General features: G+C 37.5%; 1 protein-coding gene across 1 annotated transcript in view; it reads right to left on the bottom strand.

Annotated features, from left to right (window-relative positions):
* Positions 1-14072, bottom strand: part of LOC143150384 (uncharacterized) — a 55459-nt gene that overhangs the window by 1903 nt on the left and 39484 nt on the right. Inside the window, exon 3 of the mRNA XM_076318615.1 lies at positions 13952-14005. Within this exon, the coding sequence (XP_076174730.1) occupies positions 13952-14005 (54 nt within the window). The remainder of the gene's footprint in view (positions 1-13951; positions 14006-14072) is intronic.

Below are 14072 nucleotides of genomic sequence, written 5' to 3'. Positions count from 1 at the left end.
AGCCACGTTACACGTGTGCAAATGATATTTAAATTTGAATTGTTTGCACGCTCTAAAGTTTAAAGTATCCTTGGTAATACACTTGGAAGTTTACTAATTCCTAATCCTTGGGAATCTATTGCAAATCCTTAGAAGACTACCAGTTTCTAATACTCAGGAATCTATTGGAAATCCTTAGAAGTCTACTAGTTCCTAATCCTCAGGAATCTATTGAAAATCCTTAGAAGACTACTAGTTCCTAGTCCTCAAGAATCTACCACAAATCCTTAGAAGTCTACTAGTTTCTAGTCCTCAGGAATCTATTGCAAATCCTTAGAAGTCTACTAGTTCCTAGTCCTCAGGAATCTGTTAGAAATTCTTAGAAGACTATTAGTTCCTAGTCCTCAAGAATCTACCACAAATCCTTAGAAGTCTACTAGTTCCTAGTCCTCAGGAATCTATTGCAAATCCTTAGAAGTCTACTAGTTCCTAGTCTTCAGGAATCTATTGAAAATCCTTAGAAGTCTACTAGTTCCTAGTCCTCAGGAATCTATTGGAAATCCTTGGAAGTCTACTAGTTCCTAATCATCAGGAATCTACTACAAATCCTTAGAAGTCTACTAGTTCCTAGTCCTCAGGAATCTATTGCAAATCCTTAGAAGTCTACTACTTCCTAGTCCTCAGGAATCTATTGAAAATCCTTAGAAGTCTACTAGTTCCTAGTCCTCAGGAATCTATTGCAAATCCTTAGAAGTCTACTAGTTCCTAATCATCAGGAATCTACTACAAATCCTTAGAAGTCTACTAGTTCCTAGTCCTCAGGAATCTATTGGAAATCCTTAGAAGTCTACTAGTTCCTAATCCTCAGTAATCTACAACAAATCCTTAGAAGTCTACTAGTTCCTAGTCCTCAGGAATCTATTGCAAATCCTTAGAAGTCTACTAGTTCCTAATCATCAGGAATCTACTACAAATCCTTAGAAGTCTACTAGTTCCTAGTCCTCAGGAATCTATTGGAAATCCTTAGAAGTCTACTAGTTCCTAATCCTCAGTAATCTACAACAAATCCTTAGAAGTCTCCTAGCTGTAGGTCTGGTAAATGATAGTAAAAAGTCTTGAAAGTCTATTAGAAGTTACAACCCTATTCCGATCGTTCGAAATGAAAGTCACTCGGTCAACATGGTGTCCGTCATTCGTGATCCAGAGGTGTTCGAGAATCCTAACGAGATCAATGACACGATCGATTGGATACAATAGAACACAGGGATGAGCCGCAACAGACCGAGCAAATTAAAAGCAACAGCAGCTGCATAGGGGCGTCATCATTTCTCGCGCAAAGATCTTTCAGGTGCTACCATAGCGCTTCAAGGCGCGTAGTTATGAACAATACCAAGAACACCTGTCTCGCGAGACAGAAAGCTCCGAATGTCCTCGAAATACTTGTGCAACTCGTAACGATGCGGGTCCGCTTCTTTATGCGTAATTAACTAGTTCATTTCAATGAATTTATAGCCGATTGCACTTCTCAGTTTTCAAGAGTACGTTTCGATACGAGACAAGTCATTGGCATTCGCTCCGACAAAATAAGGTTAACCTCTTAACATCGAGCTAAGAGGTATAAAATATTCCCCTCCCGTTATTGTGCGTTAAATCGTGAAAAATTTAAATGCAATTCGTCGAGCCACGAGACAACGATTCAATAACGTTCTTACACGTAACTCCAGCATTAGCGCCACCGTTCGCCTATTATGGTAACATCCATTACTTTTATTTCGTTTAACATCTTTATTACGCAAATATAAATGTACAAAGACCGGAATATAAAAAACAAATAAAAGGAGATGAACACGAGCACGTAAAAGGCAAGGTGCGGATGAAATGGTGTCGTTAAAAGTTAACCCCAAATTGAAGTTCAACTTCATTTATGAATAAGAAATTTTAACGGTCGTCGACGTGAAATTGAAATTTTTTAATGTTCCGAATTTCAAAGTAGAAACCAAGTAAATTGCAAAGAAGTCAGTCAATAGATTAACTGAACATCGACAAAAGAAAGATCAATTAAGTTGTAATCACAATAATCGGCGAGATAATATTTTAAGCCAACAGATGACAGTTTTTACTAAAATTGTAAAAGTAAGCTTGTTTCGTAAAAGAATTATCTGTAACACTATTTTAATATTATACGTACAGAGTGTAACTCTAATGGGTGGCCAAGCATTAAAAATTGTAAATTTCACCTCTCTGAGGTTTAAACATTTTTTACTCGCGATGATTGGCAGGAACACCCATCGAGTTTAGAGTTATAAGTGCTGTTACCATTTTATGCCTGTCAAAAGTGAACGATAATGGTACCTACGATCGAATAGGACGGCCGAACATTGAAATCATTGTACGTCGTGTGAGTACGAAAATGATCAGTCTCTATCTAAGCGTTTGATAGTTGAGATAGCGTTTATCAAGATGGCAATTTATTCTAACATCGAGTGGGCGGATATCCACTACACGTACGAGTTAATGGAAACCGTAGAGAGAATCTTGCTCGAGAAACTTCTCTGAAATAATGTCAAAGGTTCGCTTAATTCTTAGACTCGGAAAAACTAAATCAGAAGTAGACAATTTCGGGAATTTTTTAACACATTTGACGCTCCACGATACGCGAATTGAGATTAGATTTTATAACAACATTTTATACACTTAATACCTTCATTCTGGTTATACTTTATCTTTGTATGCTTACGTGGCATATACTTTTATTTTCGTCGAATGAAAATATTTAATAATAGTAATTATCAAAGTTTGTAGAATTCTATTCGGTACAAATTAATATTTGTCAAGCATTGTATTAATTTGTTTTGTTTCGTTCAGCTCGCGGTGTTTTACAAACTTTTTAAAAGTTCAAAGCTCGACGTAGAACGTGACAAAGTGCACGAGTTGCAAAGTGCACGTGTATTCGTACGATTCGTCGGGTGCGTTTGAAGACGTGACACGAATTAAAGCAAGAAAGCTTTTCCCGTGAGGAAAGCACGGAGATAGGGACGTCGGTTAAGGGACAATCACGGTGTAATCCGCTTTTTGGTAGCGACAAAGGAGCCCATTATCTCGTTATTCAAATAAACCGCTTAACGCTGGTTCCGATTGAACTACAGGCTGATACAAAAGTGACGTTCAACTTGAGAGTAAACCCGATTCTTTATTATAAAGATTTTATCGTGCAACTGAGACACCTTTTAGTGTAACATTTTTTTTCTAAAGTTCGATGACTCTCGACTATCGATAAATATAACACACACGATTTCGTCATCAAAGGAACACTTTTGTTCCTACAACCTTTTTCTTAAAATATACTCACTTTTTTCTTCAAATATACTCAAAGTGTAACAGTTTCGTTTCAAATGCTCGGATTGAAGAAAACATCAAACGATAAACCTTCTAACTTTCGTGAACAAACCTGTAGTTTTTCACTCCTTTGGTTAATTTTCGCATATATTTTCAAGCGTGATTAGTAAAAAATAAATTGTGAAATTAATTTAACACTCGTTTGAAAATTGTTACTGCACTCGTCCTTTGAATTGCATCGCACGTTTTCTTTAACCTAAATCGATTCTCCTGTTCAAATTGGCAGTCTCCTCGGTTATGTTACTTGAAAGCGGAAATTATTAGAACAGTTGAAGTTTCTCTGTAGACACACAATTTTATAGTTTCTCACTTTTGTAAGACTTTCCAAAGACTTTCTGAACGATTCCCCCGTGTAATCATCATTGAGCGTCTTTATTACGCATATGTGTTTATAAAATTCTATTATAAAACCTCACCTCGACAATTACTTACGTACTTCGGAAGCAGACCACCATTCGACGAAGACGAGAATGGTACACGTTTAATTAGGCGCGTTGCACAACTTTCACATCACATGTCGATTAAGTAATTACTCTTTCCTGATTCATTAAAGTGTACGGATGTGCATATATTATGTAAATATTTGCCGTTTCTGAAGAGTACCAAAAATGGACATTTTCGAACATTCCTCGCTTTTATTTCATACGTACGATATTTATTCGTTACAGTCTTACGTAAGAATTTTGCGAACGGCACACGTTTCGTCGTGTTTAAATAAAACCATTTACAATTCACCTGATGTCAGAGTCGTTTACAATTAAAAAAAAAAAAAAAAAAAAAAAAAAAGGAAACTGAGCCGACTTGGGGATAGCAAACATTTACGCGAATTGCGGGATATGTAACACGCGTGCCGCTCGAGATAAGTGGTGCGTGGTTTTTGCGGTTAAATGGATCAGGTGCACGCGGTTAAAGCCGTTACAAATGATACCAATTCAGCAGAAACCTGTAACGTAATTAAAACCAAACAAACTCCAACCGAATATTCATTTTCATTCACCGTTTTCGAAATTATTTTCTACGAAAAGGTAAATAAAATCAACGACGATATTAATTTTAAAGTGAGTCCCAACTATCGTTTACGGTAAATATTCTTGGGATTTTTCTTCATTTTTATAATAGAAATTAACGGGAATCTTCGAATAACTGACAAATGTGTATTAAAGTACAGGTTGTGTTCATTTATCTTGTTTATCTTAATAGGTTGGTCGCTTTCGATGATGGATCAAAGTGTGTCAAGAGGATGTCTCGAAAGGACAAATATAATGATTAATGACATCTATTTTCAAGGTCACTTTTATTTTCGAGTGAGCCAGGTCATTGACACGATTGATTTTTTTTACGTAGTAACATTTTTTTTTTTATCGTCGTGTTGTGTCTGATGAGAAAAAAATTATTTCAATCATGTGTGATATGTATTGATCTTGAATCAAAAAAGTCTTCAAAGTTGAAAACTGTTTTTGTCTAACTGGAAGCAAAAAACAAATTTGTTCGAATAAAACGGACATAGAAGCTTCGTTGAATTAGGTCTACCTTTGTTCCGTTTAGATTCAAAAATATAATAATTCTTTTTAAAAACAAAAGTACAGAGTGTTCGTGTATCGCGTACAGGATACACAGTTCCGCTGAGAGTGAAGAATGAAGATGACGAAAATGAATCTCGCCAAGTCGTTTAAATTTCGTCCCGAATTACCTTAATAATTTACACCTTCAATTTCAAAGAAACGCGATACGCATCACATTCCAGAAATATTCGTTAAAATTCGGTGTTCCACGATATTGTTAATAATGCATAAGCTTGCACCACCGGATTATTTATTGACGCAACAAGTAGTAATAGTATTCACAAATTAGATTCTCTCAACTTGTTACGCGAGGCAGATGTTTGATCTTGGAAGATAGAGGCTGACTTCCATCCCCCAAAAAATGCTCTTAGGAGGAACAGGTGCATGTTAAAAATCCTCTTAGAGTTTCGGAGGTGAACGGTTGCATCGAGAATTTAAAAGCTGCTAGCCAACCCGCGAGAAACGCTTTTGTAACGAAGAAGGATTTAATGACGTACGAAAATAAAAGGAATTTCAATTCTGGAGGGTTTAATTACAGCTCACAATTTATATCTAACATCTTGCACTGTGATACGATCGGTAGTTCATACATGAATTTATTATTCTAAATAACACGATTAATTGTAAATTTAACCACGTCCTTAAATAATATGTAAATTTAGGTACATCCTTTTCACTAATCACGGTTTGGAAGACATATATGGTTCTTTAATACTTTGGTCTTTTTTCGTTTTGTTTAATTTCTAGGGGTGTGTGTTCCTATTATCGAATTTTCTTATTGTTGCTCCCAAGAAGGAAACCGTGCACGCTCAGAGTCGAAATTCTTCAAAAGTAACGGTCCTTTAAATAGTTTCGAACGAGGGAGAAACTTTTGTGAAACGTTTTTCTAAAGCATACTACAAGAGGCGTGATCTCAAAGGATCAGTGTACATTTTTGAAGAAAGGAATACAACTTCAACGAGACCTTTGAGATGCTGCAACGTGATTTTCGGCTAGTGATCAAACAAATGAATTTACTCGACAGGAAATGGAAAAGAATCAGCTGGTAACATTGGCAAAATTCGTCGAACGTTTTCAACAGATAACGTTCATCGTTGATGAATTCTTCCAAAAGACTGTATGAAAACTTCACTGGATTTAACAATGATTACACCGTTCGGTAGACTTCAACCAAATTAAGCAACTATTGTCAACGAACAATCCAGTTATGGCAACAGAAAAATTTTAATGAAATTTAAATAACGGACACATTCGATACAAAGCCTTTTCTATTTCGTAAAAATCATGAACGAGAAAATTCTATTCGACCTGCTTTTTGTTACGATCAATCTCCTTTTCCATTTTACCATAAATTATTCTACGTTCTATACATCTCGATCAAATTTCGTGATTTAAAAATTGATATGCACTATGATCAATATATAACATACACTATAACAAGATATAATAATCAAAATAAAGTTAATAAAAATTTTTTATATATTCTAATTTCTTTTCATTAGGTACCCAGCACGAAAGATAAATTTCCTAAATCCTCAACACTGAACGAGGACGCTTCGACCTCCATACCTAGCAACGAACAAAGATTCCAAAGCGTGACACGAAACCTTTTTAAATGTACCAATTCTATGCAATCGACGTCCACGCAACACTTTTCTTCGTTCGAACGAACAGCTGAGTTTCGACCTGTCTCCGACTTTAAATCACCGAGCAGGTAAGAAGTCGGGGCAGGACATGGTCGAACTTAGAAATCGAAGGAAACAGATCCAGCTGAGTCTTTCGAGCTATCCTTTTAAAATCAGCCGATGTCCTTTTAAAATCGCAAGGATCTCGGGTCGGAGTCTCGAAAAATTTTCTCGAATCAAGAAAGCTGCACAATATTCGAGTATAGAGAACATCCTGGGTACCAACTAGGTCCGTTTCGAATTCTGTTCTGGTCGTGAAAAGGTGAAGAAAGAAAAGCACTTCTCGTTCTTTAAACAGAATTTATCAACTATTTGAACACCGAGACGTGAATTATTTTTAACCCCCCTGTTCATAAAATGAAGAATAATTTAGGTTACTAATACTTCTAACGTGTAGTCGCACCACCCTAATATGTTTACAAAATTTTTCGTTCTCAAAAAAGGAAACATTATTTCCTTCACAAGTGATTCAGATGCTTGTAAATAATTTTTTAAATAGGATAATCTTGATAATTCGAGGATTTCTTTGTATCGAAATGTAACAAAGTATTTGTGCATTATAAATAATTTATATTACGCGAACATGTACATTCTAATTTTAGTAGAAATACTGCGGAGATGATCGCTCTATTTTTATCCCTTTTTCTTTGCTACTAATTATAGAATTACACGACTCTTGTTGCTTGTAAAATTCGGTACATGACACAGAGTGTTCGATTGCTTGACTCTGGTCGAATGATGTCCAATACCCGGTCCTTTAGAAAGTCTCCTTAATAACTTTCGTATCGACGTTTTCAGGTCTCATTGAGAGAGTTTGGGAGATTGTTTCCTTCTCACTTCGTGTCACAAAATATATTTATCAGTATCGAACGTGTCTTTAAAATTCAGTCTTATGTAGCAAAACATTGCAGTCGTTATAACGGACATCGTGGAGTGGCAAAACGAGTTGTCACCCCAATGTATTAGATTTACAGTATTACCTCGTTAGCGAGCGAATGTTTCCCTCGATAATTAAACCGGTGTTATCCTCACTACTACGAAACAAGAAACATCAATTCCTGAACCGAAATGGCTTCTCTCGCCAAACCGAATCTTCTCTGTGCCATTGAACTGAATATTTTTTACTTTCTTACTTGTATGTTAATTATACGATTAACTTCCATTTTCAATTTCGTCTTGTACGGTTAATTTCTACTTGTACGATTATTGTATGATTTCTCCAACTTGTACAATTATTATACAGTTGATTTCTATTTATGTATTATATTGGGTAGTTCTGAGAGTTATTTAGTTCTTTTTGGTGAAAATGAAACATGATTTTTTTAGAGTGTATAAACATTACATTAAATTATATACTCTCCATTTTGGAAAACGAAATGACTTTCCGAACAACCTAATATATAATTACAGTTTCATATTTTTCTTTCGTCTTGGAGTTCGTTGGTCCTTTTCTCTTTTGTTATCACCTTTTTTCAATATAATCAATAATTAAATATTACGTCAATTCCCCCCAGTAAATCGACAATTTCCCCCTCATAATATTCACAAAAGCATACACATCAAATTCTCATGTACTGCGTAGACAAACCTCCCAATAAAAGGGTCAAGGATTAACTCTCGCTGCGCCACGTCTGGGTCTTTCCAGACCCGGAGAAACTCTCACATTACTCAACAATACGCTACGACTTTCCCTGTAAATTAAGAAAATCGCGATCAAATTTCGTGGTCAACTCCCCGTAATCGTTCGAGTCTGTAGTACAGCGAGGGTCAAGACCCACTTAACAGTTCTTCGCGTACCCCGTTAAAGACTCCATTGCGATTCTTCGCCGTCCCTCCTCCCGAGAAACCGAAATCGCGATAAAAAAGAAGGTAGCTCGGTACCGCGGGATCGGAATTACCCGAGCCATCCGGATTTTGGCTCGGTCGGCGCGAGGGTTAATAATTTGCGCGACTAATCCGCCGATTCTCGGCCCCTTTGTTTCCGTTCGCTGGAACGCGTTTCCGCCACGCTTTATGCCTATTCCACTGGGCGGAACTTTCTTGGCTCGGTGTGCATGCGTTTGTTCCACGACCGGCTCGACAAAGGTGGCATCGAAAAAGATGCGTGGCAGGTGCGTACGCGTGCCCGTCGTCCAATGGGGCACCGCCGTCGCAACACGGCCTCCTCTCGCGTCTTCGCCGTGAGCGGGACGAAGGGGGCTCCTTGGAGCGAGTACCGGGCGAAACGGAAGGGGTGGTGGGGGGTTGACGGGGGCGTCGAGGGGTGGGGACGGCGGCGAGGGACGGGGAAACGGACACGGGTGCACCTTGCGCCGGCCTCGATCCCATTGACAGAATTCCCCCGTTCGCGTTTCCTTCGCGGACGTACCGCGTCGTCCTTCCCGAAAAAGGAACCACCCGAATTAATTGCCGCCGCGCTATAGCGGCACTGGTATATGGGCCGCGCGTGACCACGCGCACGGAACGGAATTATGCGAACGGTAATTCGCTGACGCGCGGGCACCGTGCGATGAACGATTAGTCCCTTTCACGGTTTCGTGGGACACGCTGACCCAGGGACGCGCAAGGGATACCGTTCCGTTCTACACCGGGACACCGGAACAACCCCTTTCGCGCGCGAAAAATTAATTCGAATTCATTCCGAGCACCGGACGATCTATCGGAAAATTTCGAGAAACTTTTCAGGTTTTAAGTATACACCGCCGTGACAGTTTTTCATACTTAATTGTTACGCCATTGCTGCGTCGAGTGTGGCTCGACATTGCATTTCTTAATTGGGGATCCTTGGTTAAGGATGTTTAGATTATTTGTTCAAATCGTAGCGTGTAAAATTGAAATATTCGATAATTCGTCGATGTACTTGTTATTTTATAGGATTACTAACGAGAGTAATGTTCGTGTTTTGTAAGTGTTTTTATACTTAACTAATACTCCACTACTGTGTCGAGTGTGAGACGACATTGCATTTCTTAATTAGGGATCCTTGGTTAAGGATGTTTAGATTATTTGTTTAAACCATAGCGTGTAAAATTCGAATATTCGATAATTCGCCGATATATTTGTTATTTTATAGGATTACTAACGAGTGTAATGTTCGTGTTTTAGAGAATCGTATATAATAATCCTTTCCATGGAAAAGGTATATACAATATAAATATTATTCTATGATTGAAACTTTATTGTGAATTACGAATAATCGTAAATTTGTGCAGACAATACAAAATGATCTGTGCCTTATATACAAGCTTACAGAATGCAATGTTGTAAAAGTTTTTCATTTTGGTATTTCAGGATTCCTTAATCGCAAACTTAGCTAATATAATTGATTCTACTGAACTGTTTGCATACGATGAACAGTCTTTGATACCTCTCGACCTTGTTGACTATATACACTTACAAGGTATAAGAATTAGATTCACCTTAACGTAAACAAAGAACGAAGAGAAGACTGAGGAAATTGGTTAGATGCCATCGAATAAATTTATTTCAATACACGCGTCTGCTTGGTTCAAGGAACTCGCCTATGGATGCGTTGAAATCACTCATAAATATTCTTCTGCATCTTTAAACAGGCTCTCCTGAATAAAATCTTTCGATCTTATCATTGTATTCAAAACTTCTGTCTTCCCTTAGACCGTTGATAATTCGTATTGCATACTTTAACCAAATTTTGTATTGGACAAAATGGAATTAGATTTGTAGTAAGTGTAGTTTTCAGTGATTTGAAAATACTGTGTTTTTATGTACGATGTACTGAAATCAATGCACGAAGAAGCACGTAACATTTGTTGCAATAACTTAGAATACGATTGAAACAAAGTAACAGGAATCGTTACATTCTAAAATGAAAAATTTTAAGATTCTAAAATTTTCAACAAATGTTATTTTTCAAATTTACACCACAAATGTAAATCTTCGTTTCGCTTTTATAATGTGTAGATGCAACTCCCACATATTTGTTCAATATTTTGCAATAAGTTTAATATTGATATTATATCGTTTCAATGTTGTGCAATTTGTTAACACCAGGATTACGTTGCAATACTTTGCAACTTGTTTAGTATGATAATTATATTGTTCCAACATTTTGCACCCTATTCGATATGATAATTATTCGGATCCAATATTTTGTAACTTGTTCGAAGCAGACATGGTCACTTTGAGCTGTCGGCTTCCATATGCGGTCTTTTTCATTATTAAGGGCTTCGTTCCAGATACTCCATCGTGATCTCTCCTTGTTTTGGACTTCGCAGCTGTTCCGACGGCGCTGATCAGCTGATAAAACTTCGAAATTTGCAACAGTGTAATTCTTGGAATTAATGAAGATCGAAGACGTACTAGCTCGCACAGCAAAGCAAAAATGCAAAGCGCTCAGAAATTTGATACGAAAGTAATTAACCGTACCCGTAGGCACGTTCCTAAATAAATCAATAATATGTCTCGTATTTCTCAATACATTATAGCGATCAATAGGAACAAACTTGCAATAAATTATACAACACATTGCAGATTCGTAATCTCAATCGTGTTATATTTTATGGCATCATAAATTGCTATGATATTAATGAATCGATAATGTATTCAACTTTGGAATAATCTACCTGAATCTTAAATTATAGGGTACACGTGATAGATTCGAATATGTTAATTTAACGTTTCTCTGTTCTCCAATAGAGAAAAGGTTCAGATGTCCCTCCCCTCCATAGGAGAATTTCCACAAGTTTTTGTATCGTACACCGAATAAAAAATTATCGACAGAATATTGTTCTCTCTGAAATAAACAATTTCTGCCCTCCCCCTTCTTTCAAACTGTTTAATTACCCTACTAGTTTTCTAATAGACAAAATTGCTTTCGTATCACCTACGATAGATTCGTCGAGATACTTAAAATAAGATTCCACTGTTTGAATAGTTATATTTTTAATCGTTGTAAAACGTGTATGAATACTTCCCCCAAATCCACTTGCACCTGTACAGTCGTACACTTAATTGCTTCCTTCGCGATAACCAATGTCTCAAGATAAATAATTACGATTCCGTATTGCTTCATTTACTTACCTTATTCAGCGACTCATAGACCGGGTTTACATGCATGGCGGTCGTTTTCGTGTAATTAAGGAGTCTCGGGGGTTAATCGAAATTTTTGCTTATTGCCGGAGTGATCGACACCGTCCATTTTAGAAACGACCATACGAGATCGTTCGTTTCAATCGCCTGTTCCATTTTGCCCGAAAACATGTAGTAAGGCGTTTCGCCCAAGAAGGAATAACAAACTCCGACATACACAAACGTAAACGTATCGAAAGTTGTCCGAGACACTCGATTTTAGATACATTATTAGTCGTTATATTCCCGCGATAAAATCAAAGAAATTATTAGGTCATTGGTTAGGAATATAAACGTATCGAGAGTTCATTGTGACTGAGGATTTCAGGACGTTTGATAACAGCTCTGTTATTATTCTTTTTTTTTTGTCGTTACTTTCCTGGGATAACGTCAAAGGAATTATTAGATCGTTGGTTAAGCCATTTGCATTTTATTGAAATGTCGTGTTTGATGTCAATAAACGATTCGTACTTAAATCCCCTTTCGTTTTGATGTGCTTCGTGGGGTGTGGGTCAACAGTGACCCATGGAGGATTTTTCACTTTGTAATCTAATTTTTACTACTGACAATCATAATACAAAAGAATACCATATAGTATCAAAGAATGTTAACTCATGCATAATGTGTTCATCGTACCATGAGCCACCAGAAGGATTTTTTGATCATTTTACCGATACGGTACAGAGGAATACTTCGTCCCATCAGTGACCCATGAAAGACTTCTGAATTAGGTGTGTTTTTATTATTAGCGTATCTCGACTATTGTGCAATTCACTTGTGAACGACGCTTTCGATTACTACAGTGTCAATTTGCAAAGCATGACAAGTCAAATACAGTTAACGCTGTATAGAAATCTAACGGGTGTATGGAGCAAAGGTACTGGATTCGAAGTATAAACAACGAAGAACACGGAAGAGTATCCAGTACGCTTGGCAATGCCGGTAAACAATTCGCAAAAGTGGGAAAATGTGGAAGAATATTAAAAGAATGTATTCGAAAACGAAAAAAAAAACAGAAGATCTATTCGAAACCTTCAATTTTCGGACCATCGAATCTTTCAGTGGAATTCATCGCCCCGACCAGCTAAACAACCAACATGGTTGTTAACCATGAACACCTCGAGCAGATCGACGAAACAGGCTTTGTACGCGAACCATCGTGCGTACGCGCACAGAACGAAATCCGCGCGTTGTGCTTACGAGGAAACGCAATTTCCACACGTCGCAGATCAAAGCGGAACTGTTTCAATGCGTGGCCCCAACGTTCCACAGACGGCCGTCGAGTGGATCGAAGAGGTAGCAAAGCTTCCAGTGAAAGAAGATAAAAAAAAAAAAAAGCGGAGATGTAAAAAGAAGCAAGTATTCGAGTTCTTTTTTCCGCCAAGCATTCTTCAATACGCTTCTTTTTTCCACCGAGCACCCTTGCAATAGGATCATCCATCCTGGCAGACTTTAATACAAATTCAACTTCGATCTTACGGATGAAATTCGAGAAGAAACGCAACGACGATTATTTATTCGTGCGTGGTTACGGGAAACACCTCGTTTAAAGTGCGGAATTTTACCTCGGTAACAGCTTCGGAATTATTACCACTGCTTGTGTTCATTCTTGGAATAAAATCGCCTGCCATTGGATAGTCTACCTCGTTAAAAGTCTCCGAGAGGACCCGAGGTTGTGACTCTTATCGAGGAGTTTCTTTGTATGTGCTACCAGACACGAATAGAGCGATTCGTGCAAAGTTCGAAGAATTTAGGATCATATGACAATCGAAAATATAGGTAACGAATATCTGGTTGTTGTATATATGTATGTATAAACGAACCCTAGTGGAGATAGAGATGGACGATTATTTTAAATCGTACTTCAATTTCAGTTACTACGACGAAACAGAGACCTCGTAAACTTGGAAACGATCTACACAGACACTTCCTCTGAACTTTCTAGTTCAAATATAAATAAGACCACTTCTTTACAAATTTATTGGAATTTATTTGCAACAATGAACAGCTCGAATCGTCCAACCGATAAAAGTTTACTTTTATACTTTGCGATTGTTAATATTTGCAAACCTACGCCCAATCCTTTGTCTGCTGGTCAAAATGTTCGTCCAATAAATTCATAAAAAAAAAAGAATGTCTCATTAATATCCGAACCACCCTCGTTCGATCGTTAAACATTCTCGTATCGAAGAAGTTCTCTTTTTAATTTAAAAACTAACTTACCCCAACGAATAAACGAATGCCATCTCCGATGTTTACAATCGTCACTCGTACTATCTGAAATGCAAAAAAAAGCTCACAGTTAGTCGGAGATACGCAATTCGTTCCGAGAAAAGTACATTTA

The sequence above is a fragment of the Ptiloglossa arizonensis genome, chromosome 8 (assembly GCF_051014685.1).
Source record: "Ptiloglossa arizonensis isolate GNS036 chromosome 8, iyPtiAriz1_principal, whole genome shotgun sequence".
NCBI lineage: Eukaryota > Metazoa > Arthropoda > Insecta > Hymenoptera > Colletidae > Ptiloglossa > Ptiloglossa arizonensis.
The sequence above is the reverse complement of the archived record's forward strand: the minus strand, read 5'-3'. Positions and strand labels throughout refer to the sequence as shown.